Consider the following 19,817-nt stretch of genomic DNA (forward strand, 5'->3'; position numbering starts at 1 on the left):
GATTAAAAAAAAATTCAATGGCAAAAGAACTAAAAAATTCAGTAGGTGACGTCACAATATTTGACCTTTGACTTCTTGATATGACCTTGACCTTTGTAGTACATAAAGAATGGAGACTCCTTATATATGTGTCCAAATATCACCCCTCTACTATTTATTGAACAAAAGTTGCACTGCATTTTATAACAGACTGTTACATGCTTGTTTATTGCACTTAGATAGCATAAACACATTCCAAAATGTAAGCTCCCAAGTGACCAATATACAGGATTCTCTGATTTTTTCACAAAATATAATGCAAATATGCCAAAACTTATTATTTTTCTTTCAGGGGTCATTAATTGTTGTCAATATAGTAATAATATTCTTTTTTCCTCCAGTACTTTTTAAGAAAAGGGTTAAAATAGAATCCACAGGTGTTTTGTCCTACCTTAAATAAACTAACTAAGTACATAGTTATGATGAGAAAGAATGCCTCTTCCAAAATTGTGAATTTCTTGGCCCCAGGGTCAGGGGTTTTGGTGTTAGGGCGGGGCTCTATTGGTTATATAGTGAAAATGCATTGAATCTCTGAAAATCTTCTCTGCTCTGGGTTAATAAATTAACTAACTAAGTACATAGTTATGATGAGCAGGAGTGCCTCTTTCAAATTTTTGAATTTCATGGCCCCAGGGCCAGGGGTTCTTGTGTTAGGGTGAGGCTCTATTGATAGTGAAAATGCATTAAATCACTGAAAATCTTCTTCTCTGCTCTGGGGTATTAAAAAAACTAACTAAGTATATAGTTATGATGAGCAAGAGTGCCTCTTTCAAATTTGTGAATTTCATGGCCCCAGGGTCAGGGGTTTTGGTGTTTGGACGGGGCTCTATTGGTTATATAGTGAAAATGCTTTGATTAATCTCTGAAATCTTCTTCTCTGCTCTGGGGTATTAAATAAAGTAACGAAGTACATAGTTATGATGAGCAAGAGTGCCTCTTTCAAATTTGTGAATTTCATGGCCCCAGGGTCAGGGGTTCTGGTGTTATGGCGGGGCTCTATATATTGATTATATAGTGAAAATGCATTAAATCTATGAAAATCTTCTCTGCTCTGGGGTATTAAATAAAGTAACTAAGTACATAGTTATGATGAGCAAGAGTGCCTCTTCCATATTTGTGAATTTCTTGGCCCAGGGTCAGGGGTTTTAGTGCTAGGGAGGGGCTATATAGATTATATAGTGAAAATGCATTATTTTTTTTCAAAAATTTTCTCCTCTGATCCTGGGTATTAAATAAACTAACTAAATACATAGTTATAATGAGCAAGAGTGCCTCTTCCAATTATGTGAATTTCATGGCCCCTATCTTAGGGGTTTTGCTTTTGGTGTAAGGGGACTGGGGGGCTCTTTTGATTATATAGTGAAAATACATTAATTCTTTGAAAATCTTTTCTTGCTCCTGGGTATTATGTCAGTGATCTAAGTATATATATATATATTTATGATGAGGAAAGGTGCATCTAGCAAAATGGTTAATTTCATGCCCCCTGTGTCAGGGGTATCGTGGGGGGGGGGGTGTACATAGTCTGAAAATAAATTAATGCTTTGAATTCTGCTCATTAGTTTTAATCAACCATATTTGATGAAATAACATTTATGATAAAATTTTCAATATTCTGAAATATGTGGCCCCAGGGTCAGTGGTTCCTGTGGGATGGGGTGGGGTGCACAACTGGTTTAGAATGAAATTGCATTTTCTCTTAGTTACTCTGATCTACCTATGGGTGTTAAGTGACTATCTAGTAAGCATTGCTAAGTGTATAATTATGATAAGCATTGGTGCCTCTTTCAAAATTGTGAATTTCATGGCCTCTGGTTTAAAACACAAACCAAATTCAATTGTTGGAAAGTTGTTACACGATACTCAGGTGACCTATAAGGCCCGTGGGCCTCTTGTTATATCATAATATCGCGTTCTAAAACAACAACACGAGGCGGTTATACGTTTCCGTAGAATCAAGATTAGGTGTTTTTCCTTTGAAGATCACTGTGTTTTAATTTTTTTTTTTTTTTTGGATACATCATGGCTAAATGTGATCAAACAACCATGCTCTATCAAGTTAGTGTACGCTGGGGTGATGATGAAACAATTCTAATAAATGACACATGACGTACCTTACACAAAATAATAAGGGAAAAAGTAAATACAAAGTCGTATAATGTAAACATAGTGAAGGAATGCATTGTACCTTCCCGAACATAAAAAATAATTTTGCAGGTCATTTTTTACATCCCAGATGGAATTCACGCAGCGCATTTTTAGGTCACCTGAGTAAACTCAGGTGACCTATTGCTATCTATTGTCGTCCGTCGTCGTGCGTCGTCCGTCGTGCGCCGTGCGTTAACATTTGAATATTTTCAGCTTCTTCTCTGCAACCACTCAACCAATTTTGACCAAATTTGCCACAAAGCATCTATGGGTGAAGGGGAACAAAAATTGTGAAATTCATGGTCCCTGCCCCCCTGGGGCCTGAGGGGTGGGGTAAAAACCTGTTAAATTAATGAAATCTTTAAAAATCTTCTTTCTTCTTTACTCCTGGACATCAAGAAGTCAAACTGTTTGCATGATTGTAATCAACGTTGAGTCCTCTACCAAAATTTTGAAATTCATGGCCCCAGGGTCAGGGGTTCTAGTGCTAGGGCGGGGCTAAATTGATTACATAGTGAAAATGCATAAATTCTTTGAGAATCTTCTTCTCTACTCATGGGCATTAAATAAACTAACCAAGTACATAGTAATGTTGAATAAGGTGTCCTCTACCAAAATTGTGAAATTCATGGCCCCAGGGTCAGGGGTTCTAGTGCTAGGGCGGGGCTAAATTGATTACATAGTGAAAATGCATAAATTTTTTGAGAATCTTCTTCTCTACTCATGGGCATTAAATAAACTAAACAAGTACATAGTAATGTTGAATAAGGTGGCCTCTACCTACCAAAATTGTGAAATTCATGGCCCCTGGGTCAGGGGCTCTAGTGCTAGGGCGGGGCTTTATTGATTATATAGTGAAAATACATTAATTCTTTAAAAATCTTTTTCTCTACTCCTGGGCATTAAATAAACTAACCAAGTACATAGTTATGTTGAATAAGACTGCCTCTCCCCAATTTGTGAATTTCAGGGCCCCTGGGTCAGGGGTTCTTGTTTTAGGGTGGGGCTCTAATGCTATATAGTGAAATGCATGAATTCTTTGAACATCTTGTCCTTTGCTCCTGGTTAATATGCTAATGATCTAATTACATATTTAAGGCCAGGATTTATTTTATTTTCAGTTTACAAAACCCTCCGCTCAAGGTTTTGAATTTTCAGAAAAAAAAAATAATTTTTTTTTTCCGATATCAAATTTGAGTCGGGATCGAGATTTCAAATTTACGAACTCGCACTTCCGGTTTAAGATTAAACGGCGGGTAAATAAAGCTAGATCTGCGAAGATAGCTTGGTTTAGTGTAAAATTCATCGCTAAGAGTGCCATTCAAAACGTTTCACCCGTTCAAAGGACAAATAAAATGCTGACGACTTTGTTGCACAATGACATGCTGGTGAGATAATTATGTATTCGTTTCAAAAGTAATTGTCTGTAAATTATTTTCCTCCCACAGGTTTTTAACTGCCCGTGGTAGCTATTGCATATTGCCAGCGACATTGTTTAGGTCTCTGTTATAGCTTACAGTCTAAGCATCCTTCTTCAAAAAAAAAGGGTTGCTTATGCATCAGAAGTAATGAATAAAACTGTAGGAGAAGTTAAGTCCATTTGAGGAAGAAATAATCAATAACCTGAAGAAATAAAAAAAAATTCAACTATTAAAAAGCAAGAATATACAAATATATACAGGCATGTAGTATCATTTGTATCAGCCAGAAAAATTATTTTACGCTCGATTGAAAAACTGTGCACCCTACTCCGCAATACTCCCTGTCTGTTTTATGATAGGAATTATAATTTTAGACATCAAGTATATTTTAGAACAATGTCTACACATTCACCTAACACATATTAAAAAAAACGAAGATATATTGAAAGACTTTTAAAGAATTGATTTTTTAAAATATATTTTGATCAACATCACAAAATTTATATAACTGGCCCAAACTGGCAGATGATGAAATAAGCAATTAAATGTTCTACTTTCCTATTTGTAAGCTTTATGTTTCTAGTGGTAAGGAGCCTATTAGGATAGCATAAAAAAAGAATGTACAAATGTTGATAATTGATTTATCAAATTTTTTTTTTTATTTCCTTCTCCTTCGGGACTTTTTCATTCTCATGTTCATAACTAAACCTAAAAAAAAAAAATGCTGGCCTTATGATGAAGAAAGGGGCCTCTTTCAAAATAGATAATTTCAGGGCCGCTGGGTCAGGGGTACCAGGGGGGTACTTATTTGACTAAAAATAAATTAATGCTTTGAAATCTGCTCTTTGATAAGCAATGGTGCCTCTTTCAAAATTTGTGAATTTCATTGCTATTTGATCAAAACACGAACTAAATACAATCGCTGAAAAGTTGTTACATGATACTCAGGTGACCTATAAGGCCCGTGGACCTCTTGTTAAATGAATGTTTTTAACTCTCATAAACTTGACAAAGCACACAAAATGAACTACAGGAAATGAGGTGAATATTCCGAGACGTCTTGTTTTCTTAATATTCCAACACAAATCTACTTATATCCAGTAATTTGGAGAATCGCTGTACATCTCGGTCAAAAGTGTCCATTTTCCCGTGCGGTATTTCCTGAACGTTTAAATTGCCTATTTGGTATTTATACGAGTGTTAAGATTAATTGTAATGCATAAAATCACAACTGTCATCCCTGGCGTTCAGACTTGAAAGGGGGGGGGGTTAATTATAAAGTTTGAAAAAAATACAGCGCGCTATACTTTTCGAATCACGTGCTCCGTTTTCATTGGTCATATAAAATTGTATGATGAAATTTTGATAGATCATGAATAACACATGCGTGAGAATACAGTTGAACTACGTACTGATAGGGTAGAAGTGATATATCATGGGTAACTCGGTTCCTGTGAACAATGATACAAAACATATAGAGTACCTTTAAATTCGTGCATCTTCAGATATCAGACTCGGGGGACAACCCCCTCGTCTGATATCTGAAGATACACTCGTTAGAAGATACTCTATATATTACTGACGTATGCCCGTTTCTAACATCTAAGATGCAAGATGCAGCATAATTAAGCAAGATGCGGCCAACATGCGACTTAATTATGTAGACATGTAACTTAATTATGTGAACATGCAAGTAAATTATGTTAACATGCAAGATACTTATGTTAACATGTGATATAAGTATGTAGACATGCACAAAATATTTATGTTCACATGCAAGATAATTATGTTAACATGCTACTTATTTACGTCAACATGCAATTTAGTTATGTCAACATGCGAGTTATATTTTCATACAATAGTATATTTACGTCAATATGCAAGATAATAAGTTGCATATCAACATACAGTCAAACCTGTATTAAGAGACCTTCCAAAGGAGAAAGGAAAAAAAGGTCACATATGACAGGTGGTCTCTTTGCGTATTTTCCGCAGTGTTGAAATAAACAATGCTATAAATATCACACGGGTATGTTGAATATATTTTATAACACCTTCTGTTTATTTCTGCTCAACTCTGAAATGCTTTTACGGTTGTCCTGTTAAGAAATAAAAAAAAATGCTTCATCTGCAAATGGGTCATTTGAATATTGGGAAATATTGTGAACAGAACATCTGAAAATATTAATGTTTTTTCATAAAGTACAAAAAATCTGCAAATTCAAAAAAATTTTTTCCAAATAATATCTTTTTTATATGATAGCCTATAACTTCGTATGTTTTGCATATTACTAAGAATTCAAACTGTATAATGATTTTGCACTTGGTGTCAAATTAAATTAAATTTATGACTAAAATATTAGTTTAACCCAATTAATTTTTTTTTATTACTGAACTACCGTGTCTATGCCTGTATGTGACCAGGTATTTTAATCACTTCAATTATCACATGGTGTGGGTGCTAGCTAGCATGTGTTTACATACCCATTGGTAACACAATGCACTTAAGAGGCAGTCCACCGAAAAACCAGGCAATAGGTGGCACATCGCATGTCATGGATTTTAATTATTTTTTGCATGTAGACTTATTCAATCAAGTGTTTACAAATGACAACATCAAACAAATTTTTAGTGGTCCTCCAGTCCTATTTTTGGTAAATGTCTAATTTTCAGTGCAAAAAGGTCAACGTGGGGGTAAAAAAAATACTAGGTTTTTATTTTGTTTTATATGTAACAGATACTCAAAAGCTGGATGTGTCAATCAATATCATTTATAGCATAGACTCTTATCTTTTATATTATGATGAATAAGACTCCAAACTATATTTCTTTAGAAGAAAATTATGTGGTCCAAAATTAAGTTTAACAAGTGAATTTTTGAATTCAGTATCCAATTTTCGATACGATATAAAATCCAATACATTACTATGACAGAATATTTTCCTCATGTTATTATGAATACAACGTACAAACTTTTGAGTCATTTAATAAAATTGGTGGGAACAGGTATATTGAGAGAAATAAAAGGAGTCAAATTTACCTAATATTATTTATGAATTTTCCCAAATTAAACCGATCCCGATCGGAATTATATACAGAAGAAAATATTATAATTGTATTGTCTAACTTGGCTCGTTTGTTGTAATATAGTTAAAAAATATACTTTATAAATTTTTATACATGTTTTATTGTTGGAAGTTGCCTTTAGCTTGAAAAAATTATAAATTTTGCATTATTTTCGATCGGGATCGGTTTTATTTCCATCGGGTTTGGTTTTTACCGTGAAATTAGAAATATTCTTCATTTTAATTCATCAGAAATATGCCTATTTCTTTTCAGTCAGCAAAATGTTTAAGTGATTTTGCCCATAGATTCAAATGTATATATTTAAATTCCTAATGTCTTTTACGTACATGAAGATAACAGTGTACATGTGAAACATCTGTTTGATTTCTTGATACACGGTATTTTAAAAAAAGTGTTTGTACATTTATAATGCAACAACTGAGAGCAGACAGCTTAGCTTCATTAAGTATCTTATTTCCAAGTAAATTTTTAAAAAAATGTTCTCAGGAATTAAATATGTGTAGTTAAATTCTATAAGTGCATGGCGAAATTATTCTTGCACGTACCTGCATACAGAAAATATTTTTATGTGTACAGTCTCGGCTTTATCCAAGTTTTTTAAATCTGTCATCTGTTAAGCCTTTTCCCCTTTATTTTCTTCTTTTGCAAAATTTTATTTATGTAAATGAAAAAATAAGTTCTTTAATATATATCATTATTTAAGAGCCCATAAATCGCAAGCAAAAACCAGGGGAGGGGGGGGGGGGGGTCAAGGCGGCATTATGGCATCATTTTTTAAAAAAATGGTTTCATGAATGTGAAAACATTTTAGAATTGGCCTACATGGTCACATATTTCAACTCCATATTAAATGTGAGTATGTGATTTTTTCGATCTCCAAATTATAAAAAATAAATAATAAGTAAAAAAAAAAAAAAAAAAGAAAGAAATGTATCACTAAACCATCTTTCGTTATAGTATCAAATTGAAGTGGGGAGCTCAGCAGTGATTTTCCTCAATAAATAATTTCATAGCTGATTTTTCAGGGTTTTTGTTTTATATTTTTAATCGCACCGCTGATTGTTTCTTTTGATTTGAGTGCATAGATAAAATGATTCAAGTTTTTACAAATATCGTGAGGTAAACATCTCAACTTTGTTAATCTAAAATATTCCCGGATAATCAGAAGAAAAAACCTCGTCACATCCCAATTACATAAAAATTGTTCATTATAAACACTAAATTAATTATTTTTACGCATATCCTTCATGTAGTAAATCAGTTAAAAATAGTTTTCAATCATGTATAAGATATATAAAAATATTAGTTATTATTTAGGATAATGCACTCTGTAGAGTAATTGAACGGAAAATTCTTTGCACTTCTCTGGAAAACTTACAGTAACTATTTAATTGTGACGCAGTATTAGTCCTGACAGGTATATGACGTCACTGATACATCAATGAAAACGTGGATTCAACCTGAATAATACAGCCCATTTTAACCTAAATATTACGTTTAAAGGCCTAAATGAATTCTATTTTGAAAATAAAGTAGATATTTAATGTTAAGTAATTTTCTTTAGTGTATCGATCTTAAATATTTCGCTACGATTCCGATAGTAAGGGTGTTTATAAGATTTACCGATGCCACGGGAGATAACTCTTGTATCGCAAAATTTCATAAAAACGTCTATATATTTAGCCAGATAACTAAGCCAAAAGTGTTTTTCCCACCAATTTTATTTTTGAAACAGAAAGACTAAATATTTCTAGATTTAGTTCAGCGTAAATTATAGTCCTGTTAAAAATGTATTGGAAATTACAGTTCTTTGTTTCTGACCTAAATTCAATGGTTTATATAGGGGAATTCAATAACACGAAAGAAAAGGATATTTTACTAAATAAGCAGTTTTCAAACAAATCTTCAAATACATTATTTCTTTTGGACTATATTGATATTGCTTTTAATAAAATATCAAATATTCCTCACATTCGATGTGCCGCCTATCAATACAATACTGCCTGGTTTTTCGGTGGACTGCCTCTTAATTAACAAATAACTAAATCCAAGATGTTTATTTAAGCAATAAAATGCTTTCTTTGTTTGTTAGTACTGGAATTAACGGAAGCAGCTGTTGCAGAAAAAATACAAAATTACGCGGGTTATGTAATTTTTTTCTGCAATAGCTGCGACCGTTAATTCCAGTAATAACAAACAAAGAAAGGCATTTTATTGTTTATATTTATATCTGTTTAAATAATCATTTAAAGTAGGATTAAAAAGATTAACTATCGTATTAATGATGCGAACGTCTTTATACGTTTCATTGATGGAACAGCCACTGATCAAGAAATCTGTACAGACGACATGCCTAATGTAGTTCATGCAGTGATTAACGCAATGGGTTTTCTTAAGAAATAAAGGAGAAAGTATTCAGTGAATGTAAATATTTAAGAGGCAGTCCACCGAAAAACCAGGCAGTATTGTATTGATAGGCGGCACATCGAATGTGAGGAATATTTGATATTTTATTAAAAGCAATATCAATATAGTCCAAAACAAATAATGTATTTGAAGATTTGTTTGAAAACTGCTTATTTAGTAAAATATCCTTTTCTTTCGTGTTATTGAATTCCCCTATATAAACCATTGAATTTAAGTCAGAAACAAAGAACTGTAATTTCCAATACATTTTTAACAGGACTATAATTTACGCTGAACTAAATCTAGAAATATTTAGTCTTTCTGTTTCAAAAATAAAATTGGTGGGAAAAACACTTTTGGCTTAGTTATCTGGCTAAATATATAGACGTTTTTATGATATTTTGCGATACAAGAGTTATCTCCCGTGGCATCGGTAAATCTTATAAACATCCTTACTATCGGAATCGTAGCGAAATATTTAAGATCGATACACTAAAGAAAATTACTTAACATAAAATATCTACTTTATTTTCAAAATAGAATTCATTTAGGCCTTTAAACGTAATATTTAGGTTAAAATGGGCTGTATTATTCAGGTTGAATCCACGTTTTCATTGATGTATCAGTGACGTCATATACCTGACTAATACTGCGTCACAATTAAATAGTTACTGTAAGTTTTCCAGAGAAGTGCAAAGAATTTTCCGTTCAATTACTCTACAGAGTGCATTATCCTAAATAATAACTAATATTTTTATATATCTTATACATGATTGAAAACTATTTTTTAACTGATTTACTACATGAAGGATATGCGTAAAAATAATTTAGTGTTTATAATGAACAATTTTTATGTAATTGGGATGTGACGAGGTGTTTTCTTCTGATTATCCGGGAATATTTTAGATTAACGAAGTTGAGATGTTTACCTCACGATATTTGTAAAAACTTGAATCATTTTATCTATGCACTCAAATCAAAAGAAACAATCAGCGGTGCGATTAAAAATATAAAACAAAAACCCTGAAAAATCAGCTATGAAATTATTTATTGAGGAAAATCACTGCTGAGCTCCCCACTTCAATTTGATACTATAATGAAAGATGGTTTAGTGATACATTTCTTTCTTTTCTTTTTTTTTTTTTTACTTATTATTTATTTTTTATAATTTGGAGATCGAAACAATCACATACTCACATTTAATATGAAGTTGAAATATGTGACCATGTAGGCCAATTCTAAAATGTTTTCACATTCATGAAACGAGTTTTTGAAAAAATGATGCCATGATGCCGCCTTGACCCCCCCCCCCTCCCCACCCTCTCCCCTGGTTTTTGCTTGCGATTTATGGGCTCTTAAATAATGATATATATTAAAGAACTTATTTTTTCATTTACATAAATAAAATTTTGCAAAAGAAGAAAATAAAGGGGAAAAGGCTTAACAGATGACAGATTTAAAAAACTTGGATAAAGCCGAGACTGTACACATAAAAATATTTTCTGTATGCAGGTACGTGCAAGAATAATTTCGCCATGCACTTATAGAATTTAACTACACATATTTAATTCCTGAGAATATTTTTTTAAAAATTTACTTGGAAATAAGATATTTAATGAAGCTAAGCTGTCTGCTCTCAGTTGTTGCATTATAAATGTACAAACACTTTTTTTAAAATACCGTGTATCAAGAAATCAAACAGATGTTTCACATGTACACTGTTATCTTCATGTACGTAAAAGACATTAGGAATTTAAATATAAACATTTGAATCTATGGGCAAAATCACTTTAACATTTTGCTGACTGAAAAGAAATAGGCATATTTCTGATGAATTAAAATGAAGAATATTTCTAATTTCACGGTAAAAACCAAACCCGATGGAAATAAAATCGATCCCGGTCGAAAATAATGCAAAATTTATAATTTTTTCAAGCTAAAGGCAACTTCCAACAATAAAACATGTATAAAAATTTATAAAGTATATTTTTTAACTATATTACAACAAACGAGCCAAATTAGACAATACAATTATAGTATTTTCTTCTGTATATAATTCCGATCGGGATCGGTTTAATTTGGGAAAATTCATAAATGATATTAAGTAAATTTGACTCCTTTTATTTCTCTCAATATACCTGTTCCCACCAATTTTATTAAATGACTCAAAAGTTTGTACGTTGTATTCATAAAAACATGAGGAAAATATTCTGTCATAGTAATGTATTGGATTTTATATCGTATCGAAAATTGGATACTGAATTCAAAAATTCACTTGTTAAACTTAATTTTGGACCACATAATTTTCTTCTAAAGAAATATAATTTGGAGTCTTATTCATCATAATATAAAAGATAAGAGTCTATGCTATAAATGATATTGATTGACACATCCAGCTTTTGAGTATCTGTTACATATAAAACAAAATAAAAACCTAGTATTTTTTTTTACCCCCACGTTGACCTTTTTGCACTGAAAATTAGACATTTACCAAAAATAGGACTGGAGGACCACTAAAAATTTGTTTGATGTTGTCATGTGTAAACACTTGATTGAATAAGTCTACATGCAAAAAATAATTAAAATCCATGACATGCGATGTGCCACCTATTGCCTGGTTTTTCGGTGGACTGCCTCTTAAAGTTAAACAGGCAGATTTTATAGCTGAATATCCATTTGGCCCTTATAGCATGAAATGATATCGGGATCGACCTCCAACGTCTATTTTTCAAAATGGCGCTCGATAACTGGGCAGAAAAACGTTATGTTTATGTTTTAGATTTTAATGTTTATACAATAAATATCAAAGCGTAAGTAAAAATATTCATTCTTAAATGTTTTATTCAAATTGTATAATTCTTGAATGAAATAAAAGCGTTTCTGTAGTTGTTTTGAACCAAAAACGTATCATGCTCGACCGAAATCGAAAGTAGGAATCGGAAATTATGTAGTCGTTTAATTCAGGTAAAATTGCTTGAAATTACTGAAAATGGTCGGGAAAATCACGGTCGTTGGTCGCATTAGACAGGTGGTCGTTAAATACAGGTAGAATATATATGGAAAAGCGTTGGGGGGAATTCTTACGGTCACATGTCACAGTGAGTCGCTTAATACAGTGGGTCGCTATGGCAGTTTTGACTGTACACATCTTGCATGTTGACATAATTGCCTTGCATGTTGACATAAATAAGTTGCATGTCTACATAATTATCTTGCATGTTGACATATATAAGTCGCATGTCTTTATAATTATCTTGCATCTATTATGTCAGATAAAGGCGTTAGTTCAGTAACATTATCTTAAAAGATTGGTAACTTACATGTCAACTTACAATAATTTAATTGCATGATGACATAAATATATTGCATGTTTACATAATATATCTTGCATTTTGGGGGCAGAAATATGCCACCATAAATATCTTCATCTTTTTTGCAGATTTATGTACAATCAGAAGAACTGGTCCATACACAGTTACCCCTTTACACGCTGCACTTCGATCACTTTCAAGTTACTATTATTGCTCATTTCATCAAATATACTATCAGTGACTTATATAGTTAGACAAATCTTTATAAGATATATGTAAGCATTAGAATTTTTACCCACAAAACCCGGTCCAGTTTCGCGCAGCACGAGCATCTACTGCATTTCCAAAATGGCGTAATCCAAAGCAGTTTTGCATGTAAAGATGAAATTTATTACTTTTCTTTTCCGCACATTCCAAACCTTGTAAGTATACTGCAAAAATATTTCTGATTATTCGTTTGAATTTGCAAATCATAAGAAAATAAGAACCGTGAATCAATTCTCTATAATACTAGTATCAATGACGCACAGATTTATGGAGACATGCATGTACTATGAGTAGTCTGGTTCCCTGGCTCATCCTTGCTAAGACAGGAGAGCTAGTAGACCCTTTCATAAAACATCAAGTTAGTACTTCTATAAATTTCCATCGTACGAGTTTATTCCTTTAAAGTCAAGATCTAGTAAATGTCCCTAGACTAACTTTTTGGTGCTAGATCCATTATGACGTCACAATCACTTTCAACTTTCTTTTTCCCGAACTTTACGGCTCTTAGAATAATGTAGAAAATAGAGTATTTTCATAGAATTCAATTGGAAATTATGTAAAAAGTAGTCCCGATACCTATATTATATTTGACATTATCTTAAAAAAGAGACTCAGAAGATACAAATTACCGTTTTCTGAAAGACTGTAGGCAATCTGGATACATTTTCTTAGTATGATATGGAAAAAAACTCCCATATTGAAGACTGGTTTTCTTAATTTTTCATTGAAAATGACAGTTTAAAGTATGGATTTTCATCTTGTTTTCCTAAAAAGTTTGCCCCGAAACACCTTATTTGACCAAGCTAATGTTATAAAGCATCATTAAAGGAATTTATTTCTTAAATTTGATAAAACTGTAGGCACCTTTCATTTACTAGATCTTGACCTTAAACTAACAGTCTAACCTTTTCTTAAGTAAAAATCGATATTTATTATTTTAATGCCCTGTTCACACGGAGAGTTTTAATCGAATTAAACGTAAAGTTACTGCAAATTAGCTTCGCTAAGCGTTCACATGGAGAATTTAATGCGAATTAGTTTAATCCGAATTAATTTACTGCGCATTAAAGTACTTTGCATTAGCTCCGTGTGAACGCTAAGCGAAGCTAATTCGAATTAAATTTTGACGCATGCGTAAGGCCAGAATTAAGTCACAGGACACGTGTTGGTGGTAATACATAGGTCAAAAATTGAGGGAAAGTATGTTAATCACTAAAATCAATGAATACCTGTAGCCACTACATGATGTATCAAAGATGGATCTGCATACATGACGTGATTTACAAATGACGTCATAATAGACTTACTGGCGCCTGAATGTAGAAGAAAATGTTTAATTCGCATTAGTTTACTTAGCATTAGCTGTCGTGTGAACGCAATTTCATTCGCATTAATTTGATTCGCATTGGTTTACATCGCATTAATTTACTGCGAATTAAACTCGTCGTCTGAACAGGGCATAAATTGCGTTCACACGACAGCTAATGCGAAGTAAACTAATGCGAATTAAAAAATTTCCTCTGCATTCTCCGTGTGAACGCTGAGTAACTTTACGTTTAACAGGTTGGGGGGAAACGTAAATTCCGCTATAATAGTGGTATTTCACTATTATAGTGAAATTACGCTATATTTCCCGTCGTGGATACTCTCAATTTCATCCGATACCATGCAAGGCGTTTGAACCGCAAGTCATGGTGGGTATTAAAATGAACAAAAACTGTCATGATTGCATGTTTTGAATTTTAATTAATTTTCTACCATTGCGTTTAATAATGCGAGCACTCTATTTTTAACGGAAGTTGCATTTTTAACATAGCAACCGATGATTGCGGGGGTAATTAAGCCTGTTTGAATCTCACTTATTGCTCATTAATGTGCACAAGTTGACTCTTGTTGCGATTGTCAACTTAAACTGGAAAGGTTTTATGGAATTAAACAAGAAATAGATTATTTCTGTCTGCATGGTTACGGGTATGGAGGCCCGTTATGGTAAACGGAAAGACCCATTATTATCGCAGCGGCTGATCTTTCTGTGCATGGTTGTGTTAGATAGTGAACATGGGAATTGAGAAGTAATTTTATAATTCAGAATTGAGAAGTTATTTTATAATTCAGCATAATACTTCTTTGATAACATGTAGAAAATCATAAGTAAAATATTTTTTTTAATGCTTAATAAACAAAATTAAAATATTATTGTTATACAGTTTCAATTTCATTGTTATTTCTCATCAAGATATTTGATAATTTTTGACTATATAAAAAGAGTTTACAAAAGGTACTATATAGAAATAAAAGGAAATTTTGAATTTCCGGTTGCATCATAACGACGTGGTACATATAGTTCATGGTTAATAAAAAATCAAAAACTGTTCAGCTCATAGAAATTGAATATGCTACAGACCTGCAAATGTTGTGAATGATAAAAGAATAATTTCGATTCCATATTTTGCAAAGCGCCTTGCGGCATAACCTATACTGCATAAACGATAGAAATTATCACGTGATCAGGACCCAAGGAACACGTGGTTCGGTCATTTTTATTTCAGACTGTCTTCAAAGCAATATAAATAAATATTTTTTTTTAAAATAAATACGCACATAGATATTTAAGTGCATTTGCTCATCAGATGGATTAATCAAGTCCATAGGAGTCGGACGCAAATTGAAAGGGGGGGGGTAAACCAATAAAAAAGGTAAAACTCAATTTTCAATACATAGAAAATGTCTATCACTGCAAAATAAAAAAAAAAGTGGGGGCTAAGCCCCCCTCCCCCGGTTCTGACGCATATGAAGTCAGTGATAAAAGATTTGATTGAAAATGAAAATATAGGCTTCTCGTGATTCTAGTTCAGCTTTGAATATCTTATACTTCCATTGCATGGTTATGCATTCAAAATTGTGATAGTACTTTATCAAATGCTAAATTGTTTGCGGTCGATTTGGTCTTGACATAAATTTTTGATTGTGGAAAATATGAATTGAGTCAAAGATATTTTAGACACATCTTATGCTGAATATTGAGCAGTGGTGATTGGTTATTTGAAGTTTCCTTGTGTTTTAAACAATAATACAATAGCATAATTCGAAAAGCTTGAAAAATTAATACTTCTGGTGTGATTTTTGTTACATTCTTTCATTTCCTAGAATATAATTAGATATAAATATTTTTAAATAGCAAGAAAAAAACTACAGCTATTTCTCTCAGGTTTTAAAGTTAAATCATTCTTGCCTAAGTGCCTAACTAGAAAGTGTTAAATAAGATTCATTTGTGCAGAGTTAAAAAGATTGTTCCAATCATAATTATTTGAACATGTTTAAAATAAGGTTACAGGCACTCTTGTCAAATATTCCGGACACCAAAATAAATTGAGTCTTTTTTCTGAAATAAACAATTAACCAGCAGAAATTATATATATTTTCTAGAATCGTTTTTATTTTTTAAAAAGTAATTTTTTGATTATTTATTATAAATTGATTTTGTAAAGAGGATAGAAATCGAATTTATCATTACACTCTTTTTTTTTTATTTTTGCCATAATGTGTCTTTTCGTTTTCCATAACGAGCCTCCATACCCGTAACCATGCAGACAGAAATAATCCTTTTATTGTTTAATTCCATAAAACCTTTTCAGTGCAAGTTGACAATTGTAACAAGCATCAATTTGTGCACGTTAATGAACAATAAGTGAGATTCAAACAGGCTTAGATACTACTGCAATCATCGGTTGCTATGTTAAAAATGCAACTTCCGTTAAAAAAGAGTGCTCGCATTATTAAACGCAACGGTAGAAAATTAATTAAAATTCAAAACATGCAATCATGACAGTTTTTGTTCATTTTAATACCCACCATGACTTGCGGTTCAAATGCCTTGCATGGTATCGGATGAAATTGAGGGTATCCACGACGGGAAATATAGCGTAATTTCACTATACTGTAATAGTGAAATACCACTATTATAGCGGAATTTACGTTTCCCCCTAACCTGTTTAATTCGAATCAAACTCTCATACTCCTCTTGGTTTTGTCGAAATGTAGCGCCGAAAAATGATAACATTGTACGTGTAAACAGGGCAATAATTCGCATTTATTTGATTCGCATTAATTTACTGCGAATTAAACTCGCATAAAAAATTGTTTCCCTCCGAAAATGTATGACGTTGGTTCAATGTAACATGGCGTCATGATTTAACTGTTGGAGTATCATTGATATAAATGAAGAATAAATATACTGGATATGGAGTTCCGCCGTAAAAAAACAGATTTGTCAACTCCTTATTTTGCTCTAATAAAACCCATGAAAAACTCAAAATGTGTGATAATTGCCATCAGCATTCTTATCTCATGGGCACAATCTTTTTTTTTTTAATAATTCAATTTATTCTAGAGGACAAGATAGGCTAAGACCCCTTTTTGGCCCCCTGATTTTGGGTATTTTTCAGAATGATGTTACAGTTTATCAATTAAAAACCTGCCACAAATGAGTATTGGTTTTAATTTTTTGGAATACACAAATGAGTATTGGTTCTAATTTTTTGGAATACACAGAGGGTCAGAAAATATGTAAATTTTCCATTTTTTTTCTTCATTTTAATGCCAATTTTCAGCACATTTTCTTTCGGAAAAACGAAGAGCACAAGCTTGCCTATCTAACAAATTTACATATTTCATGGAAAAATCTCAAGTAGACATATTAGTCAAGCTTGTGCTCTATGTTTTCCGAAGAGAAAAAATATCTAAAATATTATGACAATTCACCAGAAATGAGAAAATTCGGGAGAATGTCCTTCTTCTGTACCCTACAGTGACTTTCATATATGCTTTGAATCCAAATTAGTGCTGTTTTTTATTTCAAAATTTTACCCTTGTTCTGATTTTTACATCAGATAAGGCACCATATTCGGCCATTATCCTATCTTGTCATTAACCAAAAATGTCATGGCTCCTAAGGAGAACGACGGGCAAACATCAAATTTTGAAACAAGAGGCCCCGGGGCCACATCGCTCACCTGAGCAATTGGCTAGGAAAAACAGATATCAGATCAGAACTGAAAGTTTACTGAGGTTGGGGGGGGGCTTGAATTTTAACCCCCAGGGGGTCATGATTTGAATAAACTAGAATTTACACTACCTGAGGATGATTCCACATGAGTTTCATCTTTCCTGGCCCAGTGGTTCTTGAGAAGAAGATTTTTAAAGATTTTTCCTAATATATTCGTATGTAAAACTTTGATCGGCCATTTTGGCCCCACCCTACCCCCGGGGGTCATGATTTGAACAAATTTGAATCTACACTACCTAAGGATGATTCCACATGAGTTTAATCTTTCCTGGCCCAGTGGTTCTTGAGAAGAAGATTTTTAAAGATTTTTCCTATATATTCCTATGTAAAACTTTGATCGGCCATTGTGGCCCCACCCTAACCCCGGGGGTCATGATTTGAACAAACTTGAATCTACACTACCTGAGGATGATTCCACATGAGTTTCATCTTTCCTGACCCAGTGGTTCTTGAGAAGAAGATTTTTAAAGATTTTTCCTTTATATACCTATGTACATGTAAAACTTTGGTCGGCCATTTTGGCCCCACCCTACCCCCGGGGGTCATGATTTGAACAAACTTGAATCTTCACTACCTGAAGATGATTCCACATGAGTTTCATCTTTCCTGACCCAGTGGTTCTTGAGAAGAAGATTTTTAAAGATTTTTCCTATATATTCCTATGTAAAACTTTGACCGGCCATTTTTGCCCCACCCTACCCCCGGGGGTCATGATTTGAACAAACTTGAATCTACACTACCTGAGGATGCTTCCACACAAATATCATCAATTATGGCTTTGTTATTCTTGAGAAGAAGATTTTTAAAGAATGTTCCTATATATTTCTATGTAAAAATTTGGTCGGCCATTGTGGCCCCGCCCTACCCCCGGGGGTCATGATTTGAACAAATTTTAATCTACACTACCTGAGGATGTTTCCCCATAAGTTTTATCTTTCCTGGCCCAGTGGTTCTTGAGAAGAAGATTTTTAAAAGATACCACAAAATTTTCATTAATTCCCATTTATCTCCCCTTGAATGAGGGCATGGCGCTTCATTTGAACAAACTTGAATTCCCTTTACCCAAGGCCATGGTTTGTGGCAAGTCTGGTTGAAATTGGCCTAGCGGTTCTTTAGAAGAAGTCGAAAATGTGAAAAGTTAACAACAACGACGACGACAACGACGACAGACAACGGACAAATTGTGATCAGAAAAGCTCACTTGAGCCTTTGGCTCAGGTGAGCTAAAAAAAATTTAAGTTGTAGTTGTCATTTTTCCACTAAAAAATAAACTACTCATATTTGAAAGAAGACTGTACGTATTTATGACCTAATCCTTACTTTCTTTGTTTTCACACAGCCCAAACATCACTGACTGTAGGGACCGCTTACTCATCATCAGTGGATTAGCGTCAAGATAATTTGGACACATTAGAATAATACTTTCGTAACAGACGAAAAACTGTTCCAAGTTCATCCTGAAATGCAATGATAAATAATAAGCAAAGCATATATGATAATGTATCCAAGGCTTACTTCAAAATAGCGATTGTTAAAAAGCATATTTGTTCTCTTACTTTATGACTGGTTGCCTTCTGTCATTATAGAATTATAACTGATATTTATATTCAGCAAGGAAAAAGCATATCAGCAAGGAAAAAGCATATATTAGTTCAGTATCGAAAAGTTTACCCCGGGGAGGGGACTTGAATTTTATAATAGCTGCGGATGACTCTTTATTAATATAGCATATAAATTTGCTATTCTTCAGAAAAAAAAAGATTGTCTTAAAAAAAAACACACATAGTAGGAGCAATACAAATGTAAGATAGTTTTGTCATACTTTTTTAGATGCGTTATTATACCCCCCGCTTGAAAAGCGGGAGGGTATATAGTAATCGGTATTTCCGTCCGTCCGTCCGTCTGTGACGCTTTGGGGTACCCATCTCTTATCCGCAACTCCTCTCATACCACTGAATGAAATTTGATGAAACTTGCACAGAATCTTTATTACATATTGCCATTGTGCACCTCCTATTTTACTTTTTGATCCGACACATATTTTGGGTTTCCCGGCCACAGGAAAACATGGAC

General features: G+C 33.0%; 1 protein-coding gene across 1 annotated transcript in view; it reads right to left on the reverse strand.

The window, feature by feature from the left end:
• Positions 1-19,332, reverse strand: part of LOC134255677 (uncharacterized) — a 38,820-nt gene extending 19,488 nt beyond the window's left edge. The window contains exons 1-2 of the mRNA XM_062738201.1: positions 19,065-19,332; positions 12,708-12,843 (exon numbers count right to left, since the gene is read on the reverse strand). Of these exons, the coding sequence (XP_062594185.1) occupies positions 12,708-12,843; positions 19,065-19,200 (272 nt within the window). The 5' untranslated portion in view covers positions 19,201-19,332. The remainder of the gene's footprint in view (positions 1-12,707; positions 12,844-19,064) is intronic.
• Positions 19,333-19,817: the final 485 nt, after the last annotated feature.

Source organism: Saccostrea cucullata, unplaced genomic scaffold, assembly GCF_032062105.1.
Source record: "Saccostrea cucullata isolate Sc308-1 unplaced genomic scaffold, CSIRO_AGI_Scuc_v1 ctg3582, whole genome shotgun sequence".
In the NCBI taxonomy this organism is placed as follows: Eukaryota; Metazoa; Mollusca; class Bivalvia; order Ostreida; family Ostreidae; genus Saccostrea; species Saccostrea cuccullata.